The sequence below is a fragment of the Solea senegalensis genome, linkage group LG9, assembly GCF_019176455.1.
Source record: "Solea senegalensis isolate Sse05_10M linkage group LG9, IFAPA_SoseM_1, whole genome shotgun sequence".
NCBI lineage: Eukaryota > Metazoa > Chordata > Actinopteri > Pleuronectiformes > Soleidae > Solea > Solea senegalensis.
In genome coordinates this window covers 6376358-6399115 of record NC_058029.1, presented here as the reverse complement: position 1 = coordinate 6399115, position 22758 = coordinate 6376358, and the positions used below count along the sequence as shown (strand labels likewise).

Here is a 22758-nt window from a genome sequence, read left to right as displayed (position 1 = left end):
AACAAGTTTGTATGTGTGTGCGCTTCTTTGCATATGTGTGTGTAAAAATTGTGTCTTTCCTCTTGAATCAGCAAACCTGGCGCATAATTGAAGAGCTTGTTTTCTGTTGTCAGCAGCTCTTTGACCCGGAGGAAAATGAGCTGTTTCTCAAAGGATGAACGAGAAGTTATAACTGTTTTTAAATGTATATGCAATGGAAGCAATTGGTCAAATGGATGAGTGGATGAATGGATGGATTGAAAAACTGTTTAAAACTGAGATATTCTTGTGTTACAGCAGCATGATAGCAGGCATATAAAATCATAAAGTCATGAAATACAAAATAAAACCAAATTGATGAGTCATTATTCCGCGATTGATTCGTCTCAGTTATTTTCCTGATCAAGTAACTCATTGTCTAATTGTTTGGTTCATGTCTAAATAAAATGGAAAGACGTTGTTTCCAAATATCTTTTAATCCAGTTTGTCCACAAACCAATGATGTTCTTTTTTTCCCGGTTTCTTTGTTATACTTTCTATGAAACTGTAAAATATCCACTGATAGTGTTGAGTTGATAAAATAAACACACTTAAACAATGAATTGATTGAATTGTTGTTGGTGCCATGAGTTTGACACCAGATTAATGATTGGTTGATTTTTGGGAAGAACATAAACCACAGCTATAGAAATAAGTAAAGAATGAAGAATATGAATATGTAATAAAACTATTAGAATGTACAGTGCAGCACAGTCTAATCATATATCATATGTACAGTTAAACAGTTCGTATATCTCTGTTTCTCTCATCTAACGTTGTGTTCCCCCTGTGTGTCAGGTTGGGTTACGTGGACCACGCTGAAGAGCTGGCCTCCAGATTCCTCCAGTGCTTCCCAAAGAATCGCCTGTCAGCCCAGGCAGCGCTGAACCACGAGTACTTCAGCAACCTTCCTCCGCGGCTCTGGGAGCTGCAGGACAGTACGTAACAACAGCGACACACTCTAACGTCACCTGTCTGTCTGAGCTGGAAAAACTGTTTCAGTGCAATAAGTAAAGAAAAAGAGAAAAAAAAACAACCTTGTTATTGCCCTGGTAATTATGCAACGTGACTGCCTCTTATTTTTTCTTAGGTTAAAGGTCAAGGTCACTGTGACCTCTCATTTTGAGGATCCATTTTTGTTTTTTAAGTGAATGTGTGGAAGGTATTTCATTACATACGGTACAAACATTCACTCAGTCTTCAGAGTGAATGAGCTGTCAGGGGTCAAAGGTTCACTGCAGGGTTCGGGCTCTGCACAAAAGTGATTGACATTCACCATAACGACAGTTCCAAACCTATTTCATTTGGATTCTTCACAGATCAGATTTGACAGCTCACTTTCATGATCCGCGACTGTTGCAACTTTAAAGACGTCCAATGAATCAATAAACGTTACTTTGTCTCTCTTTTAGATCAAACAGATATCAAACCTTATTTCAGTGGATTTTCACTCGTTTTATTATGACCCATTTTGGACACAATAAATTCCCTCTTAGTCTTCGCTGCTTATTTTAGCTGAGTCTCGACAGACATTTTGCGGCGGCCTAAAGCCACTAGGCAGTAATTCTATTTTCTCTTTGTCTCTCTCCCTCTTTCTTTCACTAATTTCCCTGCCTTGACTCCCCCTCTCTCCTTTGTCTTTCTTCTTTCTTCTCCCTTTTTCTTGAGCTCCCTTGGCTCAACTGGATCTTCCCTCCTCCTCCTCCTCCTCCTCCTCTCTGTCTCCCTGTCTCTGTCTCTCTCAGTAAAGAAGGCAGGCAGCAGTGAGTGACCTGGGGTTGGATTGTTTTTGTTCGTGCAGAGAAAGCCTGTCTTATTATGTGCATGCCGGTGGGACAGTCAGCCTCGCCGCCACAACATGCTCAGTTTGATTTTCTATCTTCCTGAGTTGTTGTTTGCCCAGAGCAACAACACACTGAGGCATTCTTTCAATATAAAGTCAGACTTTTTTAAAAAAAAAAATAGAAAGAAAAGAAAAAAGAAAGAAAAACAGTACATGATAGCTCTCCACAGCTTCAGTATTAATCATGGTCTACAGGTGAGCTTTGTTTAATTGTGTGATTGTGATATGAAAAGTGCTGTGTAAATAAAAGTTTGATTGACTGATCAAACTTTAAAATCAAACCCTAACAAAACACTCACACGCACACATCCTGCTAACGCCAGGTGCTGAAGCCAGTTTTCAGGAAGTCGGCGAAACAGTCTGATGGGTAAATGTCCTTTGATTTGTTATTATCTGCGCTGGAGTTTGGAAGAAGTTTAGCTTTGTGTTGCTTTGCTTTGCTCAACCTTTACCACATGGAAGTGCAAGTACATTTAAGCAACTGCTCAAGAAGGAAGCTTTGCAAATGCAGAACGCTGCCCCATTGAGAGTTGAGACGGATGGAAAATCAAATAAAACATTTACCCGATAATACATATTAAAATACAGTTGAATCTGCATTACAGTACTATAACTGCATTAGGAATGTTTTAATAATGATAAAACAGCTATTTTTTGTACCTCATTTCAACTTTTATTGTCCGTTTGCTTCGTATCTCCCACAAACTGAAATACATACTTTTAACCATTTACATTTCAACCCGAAAGTGTTATTTGAGGATATAACAGGACCTTTTTTTTTTATTATTTGTTAAATGTTAGTCCATGAAGGTATATGGCTCCTTGTCCGCCTGTGGTTAAAAAAAAAAAGAAGAGTATTTTCATATAAGAATAAACAAGAAAAACAGAAATAAAGTGAAAGTAACATTACTTTAGAACATTATAGAACGTGCTTTAGACGTTTTCCTGATCCTACAACGTCACAGGCCTTTGCTGATTGGTCAAATTTTACAATGCCAGAGCTGGTAACGCATGCTTTTGGATGTTATGAAGTTACAAAATATAGTTCTTTGCCTGGTAAAGGGTTAATTTAGAATTTTCTGAAAACATTTATATCCCCCCCCCCCTCTCTCTCTGTCTCTCTCTTTAAAAGAAACAATTCAGAATCCGGTTATGACATGAAAGCCTCTCCGATGTCCATATTGTTTTGATATAGGCACACATGTACACACATAACTCATCCATTAAGCCTGTATTTATTAGCGCAGTGTAAAGCCCTGCTCAGCAGACCTGAGTGTGCTGCCTCTGACATGGTGGTATAATGTTAATGGGAGAATTTCATCTCTTAATTCCCCCTGATGAAGATTTTTCAGCGTTATTAATCCTGTTATCAGCACCCAGCAGGTTGTCATGTCTGAAAGCAGCGGTCACTGAGAGAGAGGGAGAGATGGTTCATTCTGATTCTCCTCATGCTCTCTCACTCTCCTTCTCTCCCCCCTCTCTCTCTCTTTTTATCCCTCTAACTCTCTCGCTCTGTGACTCTCTTCCTATTGCGTGCACATGTGAGACGGGTAAAGCAGCAGCATCGCTGGGGGAAGAATGGTAGGGAATTAAATAAAAAAATAAAAAAAGTTTCATAAAATGAGGACAAGGCTGGATAAACACAAGTATCCTCTGTGTGTGTGTGTGTGTGGAAGACAAGTGTGGATTTGCCGCTTGCACTTGAGCGTAGGAAGGATGTGTCAGAATTATGCAAAAATGAGATGTGAGTGTGAGATAAAGCACTGGCTAATTACTCCAGTTGTATTTGGCTACAGCCGCAGCATAGCAATCAGGCTCCGTCACCAGAGAAGATTCTGCACGCATGCACTGCCTTGTAGTTAAAGTCAATTAAATCTACACAAAGCTCAAGTGTACGTATACTATTTTTCAATCCCACACCGAAATCCATTGAGAAAATTGAGCTTTTTTTTCATTTTAGCTCACAGAGACACAGTAGTTTCTCTTTTGTAAGTTTGTGCCTCCTAAATAGAACTGTCCAAACACCGCAGTCATAAGATGAAGTTCTTTATTTCAGAAAAAAAGTCCCGTTAGTGTCCCGGGGGCAAATGATTTATATACACGATGTACTCTACGAAAAAAGAGCACAGACTCAACTCTAATCTGGAAGTGAAGGAAGTGGGTTTTTGCCACAAAAATGGCCAACAGGAAAAGGAATTGGGCTCGTGTTTTGGTTCAAATTCCGGGACGGGCGCAGAGAGTGGATCAACAACTCCTGTAAGCCGTCAAGTAAATTCACAGATTTTCTCTATTGACCTTGGCACAGGAGAGTGAGCAGTGTACAGAGTGACAAAAAAAACTTCACTATCAGTCAGTAAAGACTGTCTAACGGTAACATAATGTGTCAAACCCTGCTTTATCCGTCACACCTACGGACAAATTGACCTAATCCCCAAATGTGCACGTTTGTGTCATGACTGTGGGACGAAACCTGAAGAAAATGTGTTGTTATAATAGTATCACATACAGCTTATAACAACACTCCAAAAAGACCTGAACTATCACTTTAAAACTCCCACGTTTACTATGATTACCAATACTCTAGAGATAATACTGACGACACAATATCAAACGTCAGTAACTGGCCACTGATGCTTGAGAAAGTGACGAACCTTTCTAGTTCAACTTCCATTTTTGTCTGTGCAGAAATGACCGGTGTTTTCTCTGGCCCGCTGTGCAGTCTATTGTCATTTGTGTTATGGATTTATCCAGACAATACGCAGACAGATTAGGGGGAACAATGACAGAATTACTGAGACAATAGAGCCCCAGAGGTTGCTGCGGCTGCGTGGATTGGATTGTGACATTTTTAATTTGATTTCAGTGAGAGTGGGCTTGGTTGTCTGGCAGTGGAGAGCCACTTTCTGGACTCTGTGAGATCTATGTACTGTATGTCTGGCGTCCTCTCGCATATGCTATGCTTTGTCTTCTAAGACCTCAAGTGAGAAGTATAGGGTCATTTTCTCCCGTCAGACTTCCATTCAAACAGATTTCTTTTTGCAACCAGCAGAGTTTCGCCCCTGGTGGACATCGAGTACATTCTTACTTCTTACTGGAAGAAGTCAATGTTTTTATATACGGTCTAAAGCTCTGGATGCGCTGGCATTCAAGAATCACAAAAACAAAGAAGTTTAAAATAAATCGCTGCTGGCTCCGTTTTAGTTTGAAAACTGGACGTTGCACAAAGTGAGACTTTTGAAATGTGTTGTTTGTTTTTTGTTTTATTGGCCACAACTAGACGATCAGCTGTGAAAGAACAAAGCTCTCTTAACACTAAATCATAAAAGTAATCCTTGTTCTTTCCTTTCACCAATCTTTCTTCACTTTAGTCGTATTTTTTTTCAAACTCGGCAAACAACTACAGAGGAGAGAGCCAGCTTCTAACCAAAACCTTAGAACTTCTCACTGAAAAGAACCAGTTTTTTACAGTGTAGCAGTGTATGGACACATAGTATTTACTTATGGACACATAGGGGTGGTACAAGATATCGATATTTTAATTAACAAATGAAAGCACTGGGTGTCGATTCTTCGTTTCTCCTCGTGGTGGTGCTCCTCAAATTAATGATGGAAACTTGGGCAGAGGAAGAGGGAGTTTACGGCAGGATAACGGCAGAGAATGCTACGTTAAGAGACGCCGCGTCCACGTTCAATACATAGACTTTATGCACTTCTCTCTATGTTGTGAATAAAGAAAAATCATGCACTTTTAACACAGATATTGTGATGTATCGCTACATGATTGAATGTATTGATTTGAGTTTCTTTGTGTTGTTTCCTCTGCAACTCATATTTGCCCCTCAACTTTCAAATATCAAGTCCGTGTGTTTAACAAACTCACTGTAGAGACTCTCAAGCAAACATTATTCTGATTCCACCTGTGTCTTCTCCCCAGTGTCTTCTATCTTCACCGTACCAAATGTCAAGCTGCAGACAGAGAGCGGGGACAGCATACAGGTGTGCGCGCGAAGGAACAGTCACGGAAAAGGTTCCTCTGGCAGCAAACACTGACCTGAGGCAGAATCCTCCTGCACATGGCTGCCTGACAGGTATGTGTTCATTACCATGCACCAAGCAACACAAACAGTGTCTCGCGGCATCCGCAGCTCTGTGCGCTCACACAGAACAGACGAGACGTGGACCTGAGGTGAAAGTACAATTAACTGGTTCACATTTTTACCATGTTCACCTGCGTCACTGTGACTTCCTATATTATATATACTTTTACATGCATATATATATACAGTATATATATATATACATATATGTATATATGTAAAAAACAATGCTTTATTCTCTATATCAGACATCTATTTATGTATTTATTACTTTCATGTTTTATTTTCCCCACTTCAATAGCAAAATGCTTAAACGCTACCACAGCATTATACTAGAGGGACACATCGCCTGTTGGTTAGAGCTGCAATTAAAGATTATTTTTTAGAATGGATTAACCCTTTAGTGCTCACTCAGCACGGATCTATCCATCTGGTATTTTGCCGTGGTAATAAAATACAACTCCTTATGTGGACATCCTGCGGGCGTGTGTTTATAGGTCACATATTCAGGCTTTGAAAAAATTTATTTTTCTTTTGTTGAGTCAAAGTCATGATTCAGTATATATTGTATTTCTATTGCAGAAATCACAAACTTAGACATTTTTTTCTTTTCTTTTTGTTCTTAAAAACCAGTCAAGTGAAACAAATTTCACAAATTCAATCCTATTCTAAACATTTTTAGTAGTTTTTGTTCAGGGGGTGTTTATTTAGTGATAATGTGAAAAAAGTGGTGAAAGTTGTGCTGAAAAAAAACGATATAAGACACTCTGTTACACATTCTTATAGCCTCTGTAATATCTGTATATATTGTACGTTTAAACATAGTAATGGGGAAAAAAAGTTGCCGAAATACTCTGTGTTTCTGGATTAATCGAGTACTTGTCAGAAAATGTCGATCTGTGTTTCCCAAATCTCGAAAATGAACGCCTTGTTTAGTCCACAAACAAAAATGAATCTGTTTGAATGATTTCTTTGTTCTATGGAGCTACGAAACCATAAAATATTCACATTTAAGAAGTGGAAAAATCCGAGAAACCAATTATCAAAATAGTTGACCATTAATTTAGTAATCGATTAAGAATCAAACAGTCATTGTGACTCTACTGCTGGTTCCTTTGTAGTCACTAAGACTAAGTTATTCTCGTTGGAGACAAAAAGAAATATCTAAGAATAGTACAGGAGTACAGAGTGAAAATACAACAACAATCACTTCATTAGAAATGTTAAGAAACATACATGTATACATGCTGTATGGATCGGATTTATTCATTATCTGTTGATGTCGACCGCTCTCTACCCGCCACTTATCTGCGTCCCACCACCAACACTGAGGCCATGAGATCTGTTCTCGCCGCACTGAAGCAGAGAATGCAATAATAGATGGAGGAATGGCTTTAAGTGGGTGAGGAGGGTGTCCCATTCATTAGAGGCCGCGCTCTCATTCACTGCTCACATAAAGCGACTCTATTTGCATGTAATAAGAGGTGCAGAGGCCAGCCGCGGTGACAATGGCCGAGCTAATGATGGACTCGGGGATTGTGAGGGCCACTGTGGGGCCACAGCGCTGAGGGCCAGATTATATCTGTAATTACTGACAGGTGCAGAGCCACACCGCACACATGAGCGTCTCAAATAGTGACCTGCAGCTTTTTCATACGACATCCTCGCGTTGTCTCTGCGAAGACTTCATGCATCCTAAACATGCAGGAGATATGTAGAGAGAGAGAGAGTGTGTGTGTGTGTGTGTGCGTGCGTGTGTGTGTGTGGATGGGGTGGAAGTCACCCCACTGTGAGAGATGTTTCCTCTCAGCTGCTGCATTTAAATTGAAATCAGTCTCTTTGTCCCAGCGCCGTCCTAAAGCCTGACAGGCTGGGAGAGCTTCACTGATATCGCGCTAATCCCCGCGCACACATTCACCTTAGAACACTGACAAATTGCACCAACACATCCACCGACACCATAAACTGAAATTTACGATAACAATGCCTGCAGTGGGAAATGGATGTGAAAGAAGTAGGACGGCGTGAGCGGTGGAGAATGATCCGTCTGGATCAACTTAAACGTTCTACCAGGATTAAAAGAGACCCAAAAAGTATAAGAAAATGATGAAGTAGTTGTCTCTAAATTCAGCATATCATCTTAAAATGTGATGATAGGTCACCTTTGTGTTCACACTGCTAATTGCATATCATCTTAAAATGTGTTTGTGTTCACACTGCTAATTGGAGAAAACTACAACAGCACCAACGAAAATACCAGTTATTGTTTGTTTGCCCTGTGAAGTCCTCGATCATGTGGGGCCTCTTTACAAGGCCCTAAGCAACTAACCATCAATCCCATTCATGAATAACACATATTCATTCACTTCCAGCGCTGTAACCCTTTAAAATACCAATTAGTTTACAGAACAGCAGCCTTTTTAATACTAAAATATACAAAAAAACATTACACATGCTACATTAAATAAGATGAGAGGGTTAACACAGTAGCACACACATTTTACTATGACTGTTTTTTATGCAGCATTAGATTAAATGTAAATAAATCAATCAATCAGTTTGTTATTTACAACTAGACCACTTATATACCACTATAACCTTTATCATAGGTAAAAGAAATATACATATCTATATTGCCCTGAAGATGATTCTCGAAAGATTACGACTTTATTCATAAAAGATTACAACTTCATTCTTAAAAGATTTCGACTTTATTCTTAAAAGATTACAACTTTATTCTCGAATGATTACGACTTTATTCTTAAAAGATTACAACTTTATTCTCGAATGATTACGACTTTATTCTCATCAGATTATGACTTTATTCTCATCAGATTATGACTTTATTCTCGAAAGATATTGACATTATTCTCATAATATTACAACTTTATTCTCAAAGGATTACGACATTATTCCTATCAGATTATGACTTTATTCTCATAATATTACAACTTTATTCTCGAAAGATTACAACTTTATTCTCATAATATTACGACTGTATTCTCTAAAGATTAAAAAAATGTCTTAAATTTGACCCTTACGCTCCGTCGTAACCTCTCTCGTCTACTTTTCCGAGTCCTGTGTAAGCGAGCCATTTCAAAACAAGCGCTTTCTTGTAACAGTGCCGAAATTACAGTGCACGGGTAATATAAGACAACACTACACAAAGAAATCACACACATCATTTTGACTGAGTGTGTGTAAGCCTATTCTTAAAGCGGCGCTTTTCTTGTTTAGGAGAATTAGAGGTAAAGGATGTGAGGAGAAGGGGGAAACAGGGGAGGAAGGGGGCTGAAAGGCGAGGGTGGGGGAAGGGAGGAGGAATGGAAGCAGAGGCTTGCAGGAGCAGGGTAGGGTTTCTTTTTGTTGAGGCAGCGTTGTATTATTTATAGGAGGTGGTGGTGGTGGTGGTGGTGGAGGCAGGCTGCTTCAGACAGAGGAGACCAAAGAAGGCGAGCAGCCCCTTTCTCTTTTGTGGGTCTATTCCCAGTGGGCAGACTTTGTGCTGGCTGGATGGCTGCCTTTGAGGAAACCCGGGCAGCTATTGAGATGAGAGTGAAGGCTGGGCCTGACTCGCCCGCGCTGACACACAGAAACACTGCAGCACTACAATGTCTGTCACTGCTGCGGCCAGGGAGGGGAAAGAAAAGGATGCAAGGGAGAGTGACAGAGGATGGGGGAATAGTGGGAGTGTTTAATTTTGGCAGGGCGGGGAACACACACAAAAAAAAGAATAAAAGAAAGAAAGAGTATTTTGTGGTGAGAGAAGAAAAAAAGCCCGAAAGAGATAGGAGTGCATTGACAAAATGGAGGCAGGGTTAGAGAGGATAGAAGAAAGGATGGGAAAGAAGGGGGGAGAAGGGAGGAAAAAGAAAAAAGAAAAGTCAGGTCTACTTTACAGTATACTGCACCGCGTGGATCTATGTTTATTCATGATAATGCATTATTCACAAGATTAGCTGATGCAACTCGGTGCCGAGGGGAGGCAACGGTCCGCCCCTCAATCCACTCAGTGACCACACAGTCAAACTCCGAGCCACAACAACAAGTGGGAGACAGCTGCCTCGTCTGTGTGTGTGTGTGTGTGTGTGTGTGAAGAGTCGGACGACTCGCTCACACTCCGAATTCATAACAAGGCATGAAATATTGATTTAATCAGGGAGCAAAAAATCAACATAAAGGGAGGTGGAATCAACAACTCAGTGCCTCGTGTTTGTATTTCATACATCAAGATATGTGATGTATTTAAATAACCGATTTCAATCGTCATTGGTTACAGAGTAACAGATACTGGATCGATGACGATGCAGGCAGTGACTCGTCTTGCACTACCTTACTATTTAAGTCCAAAATATTTGAAGCAAAGAAATTCACGTCTGTGAAATGCTGTATATTATATTTCTCCAAAGGCTTACGTACCGAGCTGGTAAAGACACAATTATCTACCGTTATATTATTATTTTTTTGTATTTTGCTTGGCTCTAATTTGTGCCCAGTAGTGGAATTGTAATATGAATTTAGTTCTCTGTGCTTTGCAAAGATAATACATTGTAATGCTGGGTTATTTCTCCCGTAGCTGCCAATTTTTTTTACAATTTGAAAACGTTTCATCATTCAAACACAATGCTTTGTTCTCTGAAACGATTCAGACTGTAAATCCTCAAACATTAGCACTGACAGATTTCGCGTACTCTTATTTATATACATTAAGTTGCACGGCATCGAATCGCACCGTCATCTCTGTATCGGTGGACACTTATCAAAGCCGCGCACATCCCTCACATGTGTGAATGTTCTCCTGAGCTCTAACCAGGTGCTTTTTGTGCCTCAAACTAAGCACATATTTACATAAATAATGCATTTCTTCATTATTATTATTATTTATTTTTTTTTTTTGGTGCTGACAGTTCAGTCAGAGCTACTCTGACAGCTGATGTCATGCCTCTGCTGGCTGCCTGGCCTGGGTTCACAGAAAGCAGCAGTCGCTCTGCAGTGTTTGTATGCAGTGAGCCATCACAGTTTGGTGGAGGGACACTGGCCCTGAAGCATCACTGTGTCACTTTGAAGATAACAGCTGCAGGCAAAGCTGGGCAGCAGTGTCTTGAATGCAGAGGTGCCAGCTATTTATCTAAGCGCTCACACACACACACACACACACTCTCTCACTGTCGCCTCAGGTAGCATCTCTCTCTGACCAGGCTACAGTTTTAGGGGCTAAAATGTGGAAAAACCCTCGTGGTTTCAGAAGCACATTTGTGGCTCTGCAGTCGGAAGAAATAGATTTGTTCTGGTCCACAAAAAAAAAAAAACGACCTGTCAGAAAGTTCTTCAAGGTGAAGGACAAAGGGGTTAAAGTGAATCCCTGCTGTGAGCCTCAGGGTGGTGGTGGGTTCACTGAAGGCACATCCTTGAGAAGTGGAAAGCCTTCAGTCAAAAAAAAGTGGCTTTTACTCTCCCTCTGTACAGTCTCGACGCCTGTCAGCAGCGTGGGCTTTCATTTTAGCACATCCTCGCGGAAAAGCTACTTGATGTCAACTGTAGCTCCACAGTACATGTTATGTGTGTGTGTGTGTGTAGTTTTGCGAGGCTAAATGTTTGGGGAAACTATCAAATTGCGATTTTTCTGACAGATATTGCGACTTGATATGGAATATTATGTTTTTTTTAAGTTGAGCTTCAGTAAGAAGATCCGGAGAACGCTTTCCTTTCCTGTAAACTGTTCAAGTCACTGACCAAAATTAAAATTCTAAAACTTAAAATGTTGGACAGTGGGGTCACGTTTAAGTGGAAGGGGGTAAATTGTTGTGGGCAGCGATAGGAAAAGGCACGTCTCCGAACATCTGGTCATTTCCTGTTTCCTGTTTTATTTGATACCTCTAACCTTCTTCTCTTGTGGTCATCGGTCCTGCTCTGATGTGTTTCACATGTGTCCACTTATCCCATCTCCCTCTCCTCCCTAACCTCTGCACTTCCAGTCCTCTTGCTCAGGCACAAATCACATTTAAACAACACCAGGCCGCTGCAACCCTGCACACATCGCAAGGTCAATCGATATACAACCGAGTTTCTACGATCGTGTGTTTTGAGACGACCACAGATACATGCGAGCTCACGTTTCTGAACCATTTACATGTCCGCAGACGCTCGTGTCGTCAGTGTGATAGTGTTTTCACCGCTTTTGTGGTCAGGCTTAGACACAGCGATATAAGCTTACAGTAACATTTGCCAGGGTTTTCTTTATCTAGATATCTGTATCGTGCAGTGCGGCTCCGGCCTGGTGTTGACACTCCCTCTGAATATGGAAAAGCTTGTTCTTGGCCATGTCGGCCCGTCAAGAGTTGTTTACTCTACTGTATGTCAGAAAGAAGACATGTGTTGTTTTGTTGTCATAGAACCAAAGTCAACACGCAACACGTCTTTGGCGGGAGTGAAGTGCCCGCCAGTGCATAAATGTTGCCGCCATAGGAACAGCGCTAACATAAACTTGGGAACAGGCCACAACTCGACGCCACATGTGTGTGTGTCAAACATTCTCTGAAGTGTTTACTGTAAACAAGTCGCACTCCCGCGCCGCTCCGCCCGACCACACCACAGGTCCGACTCTACGCGCCGATACCGTCGTTGGCAAAACACGTGGATTCGCTACACAATGGCGCTGTTCATCGCTTGCCAGGAGATATAAAAATCGGGTGGTATCAGTAACCAGCGTGAATGTGATGAGTAACTTGATAACAGAATGCACATTTTAAAGTGCACAAACACCTGCCAACATCTGGCTTTTGTCTGCAACTGGTAAAGTGTCTCTGCAGTAAACTCCGGCCGAGTCGCCAACTTTTTCCGACGGGATATTGTGACGTGCAGGAGATGAGTCGCTGCTGAGTTTGAAGGAGAAACTGAAGTCGAAAAATGGAGCCGCATTAACATAGTCAGAACTCTCCGTGGGACTTACTCCTGTTGTGTGTTGCATTTCAGCTCTGTCACATTATGTCTCATTCACATTGAACACAACTCATCTGGGGGGGGAAAAAATCACTAAGACAAACTGCAGTATGTGCAGTAGGAATGAAGTGAGTGGTGTTTTTCCAGCAGATCTACCTTCTTCTTTTACTCATGTATGATAATGATCATTTTGGTATGAAAGAGGTAACCCAGCAGTAAAGCCAAGCCTAATGTAAGTGAGATTATATTCTCTTGTCCCTGACAATTTATAATCCCTGATAACTTTTACCTCCAAGGTTTTCTATTCTCTTCTATCCTAGATAGCAAATGGCAGGTAATACACACATAAATGTGACATTAAAATACACATTTTTATGTGTTTTATGTTAAAATCAGACTACACAAATTAATGTGATTTCCAGTGTCGTAATAACATTTGAGATTTGGTGTCTGGGACTTTCCACGACACCCCTGACAAGAAGTCTAGCATGTTTGTTTTCCTGCCTAGTCTGACATTTCCAACAACATGCTCCTGGATGTTGACCAATAGTAGAACAGAGTGTCCTGACACGGCAACAATACAAGAGGAAGAGGGATGCTGCGGCTCCTGCTGTTAGGTGGAATTGAGAAAAACATATTATTCGACCTTCTTTAAATTAGCATCTCCTAAAAGCACAAGCCTAACAAACTCAGGACAAGGCCAGCTGCAACTCCCATCATTTGTCCACAGAGTGTACCTCATTATATCTTTATTGAACCTAACCTCACTGGGGCAGAAGACCGATAACTTAACCACGCAGTCCTCCCCAAGGTCGATTCTAGATATCAGCAGAGGAAGGCACCAGACATCTTGACCTGACGTCTCTCCCCTCTTCCCCTTTTCACCTTAGATGTATCATAACTCTGGGATTTTACTGGCAGACTGACAGAGGAAGCCCAACTGTTAACATCTCCTTGTTCGTGTTTGGCATTGTCTCTGTTCTCCTCAGATCTGAGCTGCTTCCAATAAAGCTTTTCAATTTAACTCGTCACTGACTCCAGAAACTCCATCCTTGGTCGTATCAACCCTGGAAAATGTTATGTTAAGCCTTGGCAACAGTCTCCTCCAGCGACTACTAATCTGACACGACGACCATCGTGAAAGACAAAAATAATATTGTGTAGTCTGATCCCGGCATAACTCAGGCTACAAACTAGCCAGCATGACCCAAGAGCTCTTATTTCATCCATCGTTCCCCTTTCTTACCAAATCCCTCATTGTAATTATACAGTTTATAATCTATGATCAGTGTCTCGTAGTGCCGGGTGTTGTCCTCTTCACCTCTCAACGTTTTAAGCAAAAAGTAATGTAGTTTTGTGCCTCCAAAAATCAGTAAAAAAAAAGATGTTTTCCAGAGATGCAGACAAAGTAGTGTATCTTTTTCACTCCATCTCCCAGTTTTTCTTCTCCTCCTCTTTCCTCCGCCATATGGCTCTCCCTAATGAGCATTGCACCTCCTTTCTGTTTTTTTTTTTTTTTTGAGCCTCCAAAAAGAAAAGAAAATGCAATTCCTCCGTCTGTGAGGCAGCCAACAGCTCAAACAGATCTGGAGCATCCCGTCTCAGCTGAGTGAATTACTTTCAAATGAAGTATGCTAATGAGTTTAACTTTGTCTGCCTGCCATTTGAAACACCATGGGATAATGAGTGGAGCAGAGAATGATACAAAGGAGGATGTACCATTCTTTTTTTCTTTTTGACTGAATTTATAAGAAGCTTCCTCCCGTGCATCAAAATGTGTACCTCAGATTGCAGTGGCACACTTTCTTAGGAAAGGGACATCGTTTGATGACTGATGATTGTAGAAGTTTGGAGGTCCAGAGCTGGTGTGCGACTTCTTTACAGAAATAACACCTGAAATGTTCAGGAAGAAAAACAGCGTTCGACGTGTTGTCTGTGTCGGTCTGTGTCTTCAGTTTATCACAGCAAAACAACGTTGGAAAAAAAATGACGTGAGAGTTCCTGACAATGGAGCGGGAGCGTTTTTAGCTTTTGTTTACTATTAAACTGGCTCCTCAGATGTTCTGTACTGTAACTCAGGAGGAGGATAGTCACTGCAAATAATTCAAAAACAGTTGATTCAACTAAATGCAGTGGGTGAGAGTTCTTTATGTGCATACATTTATATTATTATGTGTCTGTGTCTGTGCATCAGTCCATAACCCTTACCCAACTACTACTTTATGGCGTATTTAAGTATACGACCCCTTAAACAAACGACCCCTTTGAGAACTTAGAACTTACAGAACATAGAAACCCATGATGGTCATTCGAGAGAATACAGCTGGCAAACACTTCTGCTTTGGCTTCAGTTTTTTAATAATAAGTCCAATAATAATATATGTGTGTGTGTGTGCACTCACTGCATGTACTGTACATCTTTCATGAATTATGTTCCAAAGCGTTAAGAACGGTCCCAAGGGTCTTTAGTGTTTACTGCAACAGCATACGCATAATTGTTCTTGAATCCGACAGACAGACAGACAGACAGACAGACAGACGACTTTATTAATCCCTTTGGGAGGTTCCCTCGGGGAAATTAACAGCTCCAGCATCCATACACAGCACTGTTAAAAATAGAGAATAGAATAAAATAAGATAGGAATAAAAATAAAAATATAAAAATATAAAAATATAAAAATATAAAAAAATATAAAAATATAAAAATAAAAATAACAATAAAAATAACAAAAATCCCCACTCATCATTTGCATCAGAACACAAATACGAGAGATTTCATTTCATTTATTCTACTTTTTATTGTCCTAGTGTGTCATTATATGCTGCTTTTCCATTACACAGTTGTAGCACTGCGCGGCTCTACTCAACTCCACTCTACCCGGTATCAGGGTTTGATTCGTGGGTCATTGACGACACTCTCTGACCAATCAGTGTCCGGCAGTGTGTTGACATCACATTTAAAGGCCCTGGTATACTTGCCGCACGCACCAAAGTGCGCGTTGCGTATCGCGGACCCTGGTCAAGGCTTGGATGACTATCCTTGGCGACTTCTTCTGTTGTCAAAATGTTTTTTCTGCCCACATGTGCTGTCCACGCGCGCACCAGCGCTCTTTGCGCTCAGTTCTGTCGCAGTTTGTGCCGTGCGCACGGTGCGCGTTGGGTGCGTGGAAGTTTACGGCTAAACTGATTTTCAAGAGCGCCATGATAGGAAATGCAATTGTAATATAATCGCTTTCAGCACACGAAACGTTTCCACCCAAAACAGCCATTCCTCAGTGCCTCACACTGGTTTGTTGGCTCCGGCGCAAGGATCTTCTGACCGCTGTACCACACCAGCTCTGTTTTCCCAGCGTTCATCAGTGAGCCAAGGCAGGAAGTCAGCAGGAGACGGACTTGATCCGAATTGGACACGACTCACAAATTATACACTCGCAGGGAGTCTGCATGTTAACAGCAGCACACAGCAGCCCTGTTTATATGAGTGAGGGGCATGGAAACACTGCAGCCACTATACATGAGCCCCACACTGCAGGAGGAGAGAGCAACAAGAAGCGAATGTCAGTGCTTGAAAGGGAGCGTTAAACGAGAAGCAGGGGGAAAGCTGCCCTGCCATTTGGTCTGTTTAGAGAAACTGTGTGGAAATATTATGATTATTAATACCCGTTTGAAGTAGTGTTCAGTGGACGTGCAGTGAGATAAGAGTACTTATTTTGCCAACAGGGTGGGTCAGCCTTCACTCTCTGACATGTTGATGAATACTAAACACAAGATCTGTGAAAACATTTCTTTACTGAAGCTGTGTTCTTGGTCGACTCTCGGGAGTCTCAAAATGATGCTCAAGTCATGCGCACGTTTCTCATTTCAGAAAACAAAAAACAAGAATCCGAGCGCGTTTGCATTAACTACATTTATTTACATACGTGTCAGGCAGCTGTGGATCTGTGGGTAAAGTGGGTCGGCCGCTAACCCGAACTGAGCGCAACCACAGATGAATGGAAAATACATTGTATGGGACTTTTTGAAGACCAAAGTCAATCCGCTTTTACTTATTTGTTTTTGTCTTAAGAGGCTCAACCGCCTCCTGATCTTCAGGGTCACATGTTGCCAAAGTGCGTTTTCTCCAAACCACAGATGCGTGTGAGCTCGCATTTCTCAACCCAAATGACGTGACTTATTTACGTGTCGACAGACGCGCATATCGATATGGAAGTGTTTCAACCGCTTGTGTGGAGACGCTTGGCATCGCAAAGTCCGCACCATTCCACAACTGATCTTCTGTCGATAGTTGTTGACCCAGCGAGCATCCCGCAGACGCCTCAACGTCCAACTTTTGGCGTCGAACTGGCCTTGAACTTTTGATCCTCCTGCAAATCGTTCATGGGTGCTACAGCAAAACATCCAACACCTGGTCTCAAACTGGTTTTGAACAGTTCTCCGTCTCGCCCATGAGTTACACTAAACCCCCTTTTTGCCTCAAATACTTAAATCTTGACATGATTTCTGAAACAATTTGCAAGAACAGAACAATTAAACATTTTTCCCTGGACAGAATCTACTAATACATCATTTACCAGGCTTTGTAAAAAGGTAAAATAGCAAAGATTCTCTGTTAAACTAGGCTGAATTCCTCTACCAACTACTACTTTATTCACTGCTGTAGACTCCAGTTGCCCTTTTAGTTTAATGCATCGTCACCCTTTTCTCTCCTCCCCAACCCTGGTGTGGCGCCCAACTATCTGATCTAGGGTCAACCTGACAGCACAGAGCTTTATTGTGACCATGCAGGTCTTTGGTTCACACAAATAAAAACACAACACCACATAGCTCTCTCTTATTGTTTTCATTTAAATTTTTGTCCACCAGATCACTTCTCAGCATCTTGCGCAGCATCTGTTGCATTACGCCGTGATCTTCTCTGACATCACCCACTCGGAAAAACACATCTGCAACCCACAGAGAATTTGATAAGCACCTTGAAAGAAGACACTGAGACGGAAAACGTAGTTTATATCACACTTTAAGATTAGGAGGTCAGTCTAAATAGCTGTTTTCCAGATTAATGCGGCCAGTTAACAGTGCAACGCTGGGACATGTGATTGAATCAGCTTGTGGGGGGAATTCCTCACTCTGTTCCATGGAGAAGTGCCTGTAATGTTAGGTGAACTGGAACAAGAGAGAGAGAGAGAGAGAGACAGAGAGAGAGACAGAGGTTCTGACCAAAACAGCCAGTTCAAAAAGATAAGTGGCTTTTCTGAGAAGAGTCAGCTTGAGGGCAGTTGTGTAACTGTCCTATATAAGCACTGTTACACTGGTTATTAGTAGTAATGAAGTATAGGATTGATTATTATTAGTAGTAGTAGTAGTTGTTGTGTTCGTCAGCAGTTTTAATTTTACGTGTGTATTTTGTGATGTTAGAGCCATCATACTCTACGTGTTCTGTGTCCACACTTTTGTATGATCTTGTATTCTTTCGAGTGCGGACATACGTGTGTTGGGTAGCAGCGGTTTTCCTCACATAACCTCAAGCAAGTTCCCATGGTTACCCTCTTTTTGACCAAAACAAGAGCGCGCCACCAACTGGACCGGAAAGTATTCCGCTACAGGGAGAGCGAGCGTGCGATGTCTGCGTGTGCTGAATCATATCGGAGGCGTGATGTCGGTCGTCCGTGTACGCTCCGTGGCAACATTTTGGTCACACGGACCCTCTCGGATGGAAAGTATGGCCCAGGACCAGTGTGAACATGACTGACACACAGGGAGGATAACATAAATCTTCAAACCACCAGGATAAACTTTGGGTCAGATGTTGTTGCAGTCTTTGCACTTTTCTAATTGCATTGTTTGAAAATGATTTTTCTCCAGCCGGAGCATGTGAGCATGTGAGTGCAGTTTTAATCTTAGAGGAGTGGTTTTGCGGATGCAGGATTTGACATTTTCGCCATATTGAACTAAAACTGTCTCTCAAGTAAAAAGAAAAAAAAAAAAAACTGTTTTATATTCCAGCTTTCAACAGTCCTGCTCCACTGTGGTCTGTCTGGGTCCAGTAGAGTCTCAGAGGCCAAAGGTTTCTTGGCAAAGCCTCCCTCTGCTGATCCTCTCTGGGCTAAATACAACCCGGCTCCTCCCTTCAGCCCTCTCCCTGTCTTCCCATGCCCCAGCCAGTCTGCCCTGTAATGGGTTCACTCTCCCATACAATCCTTTCACTCCTCAATGCTCTGAATATCCCATTTGCTGCCTTTCTCTGTGATCGACAGCCTCCCTTGCCCTCCCTCCCGGTCCTTTCACCCTTCCTCCACCCCTCTCTCTATCTTTTAGGATTGTGTCCACGAGTTTAGGAGAGGGACACTGATGTGTTTCTCAGCGGGCTGGTCTTGTCTGATGCAGTGAGACCGTCTCTCTCCCATGGTGAACACGTTCTGTTTGACTTTGTCTCCGTGAGCCTCACACTGAGCCCTTTGCCCTCGCAGTGGAAGCTCAATCAAGTTCGAGACTTGTACCAATACAGAGAGCAAGTGCTTTTTCAACGGCAACGTGTGCAAACTCTGTGCAGAATAGTTGCCCTTCAGTCATTTTTGACTCACAACAAAGCAACAAAAACAGCAATCGGACAGATATTATGTGCAGAAAATCTGAGCCATCCCTTGTAAGAAAAAAAAAAAGAAACCCATATAAAAACATTTGTATACATTGTTATGTTGCGCGTTTATAAAAAAAAAAAAGTATATCCTTTATTCCTCTGCCTAATGTATGCATGTGACTGGGTGAGATGGTTGAACACAGCGTGGTGAGCAACAGAAAGAAGAAGGGGGAGGATTGCATGGAAGCTGTTGCATTATTCATCATGTTGGATAAGGTTTAATTAAAACTGCTGCTTGGCATTGTGAAAGGAATGAATGTGTGTTTTGCCTCGCCTGTCGCTGCCTCATTCACGTTCGCCATGCTCGACTTATCAAAGCGGCCCCTTGGCCCATCCTCTTTTGCCTGTGTGAGTTTGCATAATGGCGCGGCCTCCAAAACTGCGTGATTACCGAGTGAGAGCGGTGCAGTGTGCAGCTTCCGTGCCGCTCCTCACTTGGCTTCGTAAAGAATCCCAGTGGCACGTAACAGAGAGAACTGTGACGGGAGGTATTTATGTGTAGATGCAAAAATGTGAATTTAGAGAGTGTTTGTGTGACGTGCTGCCATTATGCTTCCATTCAAATTATAGATTAATTATTCATTCATTTACTAAAAAAGACGGTTGAAGAACAGTATTCTTATGTAAGTAGGGTCCAAATGGCACCAAAAAAAGTGCTTACAAATCAGGTTGTGTTGAACTCAAGACCAAGAGTTTAGTATTTCTGTTTTGAGACTGATGATGAGGTGAAACTGACACTGAAAGTAAGTGTTAATAGCTTTTTGTTCATAAATGATAGTGGAGTCAACTGTGTAGCCCAGATTAAACACCGCTCCAAAAACTGAATGTTTTCAAACTCCTCCAATTTGGGGGCTCTAAAACCCCAGAGTACTGTAAAGGAAGGTTTATCTGGAATAGAATTAAATCTAATTTTTAAATGAAAATGGAGGAGCCTCTGTTGATTTAGCCTCTGAACAGATTTATACCGAGATCAAGGCGGTGAAGCTATTCATTCTTTAACACCTAAGCCTCAAAATGTTTGGTTTTTTTTGCTTATTTTAATCATAAAAAGGCCAGAAAATGTCCTGTAACTCAGTGCTTTTGCCCATTTTTCCAGAATAACATTCAATATCTGGCAAGTATTTACAATTTACTGCATGTTAAAATAGTGTAGAAGAAAAATTAAAAGTTTGCTTGGTAAATCTGAAATCTGAAACCAGTATAACACATATTGTAAAATAACATTTGTTGGAGTTTTTGTCTCAATGTCCAAAACAGGCCAAAAAACTTTTCTAACTCTCTCCTCTCTGGCGACAAAGACGCTGATTCGCAAAATGACATAACGTAACGTCTCACCATCTGACATTCCCGCCGTCTCTGTGGCAGTCGCATCATTATCAGCCTTTGCAATTAGAAATTGTAGTAGTTTAATTTAAATCGCTCCGTCGTTTCCTACAACAGGGGGATTGCAGTTTGAAGTGAATGTTACTGAGATACAAAAATAGTGTGTGTTTTACGGTGACTATTTTCAGCTGCGGATTAATGCACATTTGGCAACCTAGTGAATGTTTCTGGCAGTTGGACAGACGGCACACGGGGCGATTGATTCATGATCAACATGTGTGTTAATGCAGACGAGGGAACGTGTCATTCACTGTGACAACGTGGCTCGTTGTTGGAAAACCATGGAGTTCTATGGCTCAGAGGGAAGAATTAGTCGTTTGAAATCCACATTTGTGGTTGTTTTGTTCTTCGCGTCTCATTGGAAAAAAAAGTAATAAAAATAATTGGGCTGCAACTCACGATTATCATGGTTGGTCCACAAAATGTCAGAAAATGTGGACAAATGTTGATCGGTGTTAACCGAACCTAGAAGTGATGATGTTCTCAAATGTCTTGTTTTGTCCACAAACCAAAAATATTCAGTTTTGATGATTTATATGGAGCAAAGAAACCAGAAAATATTCACATTTAAGAAGCTGTAAAATCAGAGTTGAAAAAAAAAAACTCAAACCGATTCATTGATTATCAAAATAGTCAAAAGGATGATTCATTTAGTAATGAATTATAATCAATTAATCAAATAATCATAGCATCCCTAATAATTATTCATTATACTACAAAACTGTAAAAGCTGACATTTATAATAATATCAGTAGGAGAAACTGAACAAAATTGGCATTAAAATGCATCAAAGAGTGATTTAACCTAATAGTTAATAGATACCATATTTTTTTAAAGTATTTTGTGTTGGAGATGATAATTACCCAGTTATAAGTAGAAAGTTTCAGACTCAGGTGTGACTTCATTCAGAGTTCAAACCTCCATGGAAACTGGAATTTGCTGGTCTTGCCTGGACCAACATGGCGGTGACATGGGCGTATTTTTTCAGTGGATTTTCGTGAATCAGCAACAAGCTAACCAGAGCTGTTGATTTGCTTTATATTACTAGAATATGGGCGAGTATTTTTGAAAGTTGTGCCTCGAGAAATATCTTCATTCTTTTTTGTTATGTGCCCACCAGTGCACAGCAATTCTGATCCTTGGTCCGAGACTTGGTCCGAGGCTTGACACTGCAACGCCCACTTTTGGGGGACGGGACCTCGTTCCCAGAATGTAAACAGTGTTCGCCCATCATTGCTAACAGTTACGCTAACATAACCAAGTGGGAAGCACAATTTTTCAAAAATACTACCTCTATTCTAGTAATACAAATGCAATTCGGTGAAGTATTCCTTTAAGCTAGCATTAAGATATCAACATTCTAAGTTCCCGATCAGCAATGGAGGAAACGTTCATGTTTTCTCTCGGCTTTCAGACATGCACAGGTGTACAGAGACACATGCTCAATAGAGACCTTCTCATTTAAAGTCAGAAAAAGTTAACTTAATCCTCTGTTACTGTGTTTAGGATGCACAGCATGAGGTGTGTGTGTGTGTGTGTGTCAGAGAGCTGAGGCGCAGAGGAGTCTAAACAAAAGACAGCCAACCCAGTCAAAGATAGAGCTCTGCGTGGCCTGGAGGAAAACCAGCAAACACACTCATCCTCAACACACGCACACACACACACACACACACACACACGAACAAAGAGGAGCAGGAGGTATAGATTGACTCATCGTGGTGGGAGTACGGAGCAGTGATTTCACGCCTGGTTGTTGGCTAACAAGGCCCTTCGCTTTCTGCACTGCAGGGCCTGCTATTACGGGTGTGTTTGTGTGTGTGTGTGTGTTTGTGTCTGTCTGT

At 41.4% G+C, this 22758-nt stretch overlaps 1 protein-coding gene across 2 annotated transcripts in view; it reads left to right on the top strand.

The window, feature by feature from the left end:
• Positions 1–22758, top strand: part of cdk14 (cyclin-dependent kinase 14) — a 141378-nt gene that overhangs the window by 102424 nt on the left and 16196 nt on the right. For both annotated transcript variants that reach the window (XM_044033115.1, XM_044033117.1), the window contains 2 exons: positions 817–956; positions 5796–5949. In XM_044033115.1, coding sequence (XP_043889050.1) covers positions 817–956; positions 5796–5911 — 256 coding nt within the window. In that variant the 3' untranslated portion in view covers positions 5912–5949. The remainder of the gene's footprint in view (positions 1–816; positions 957–5795; positions 5950–22758) is intronic.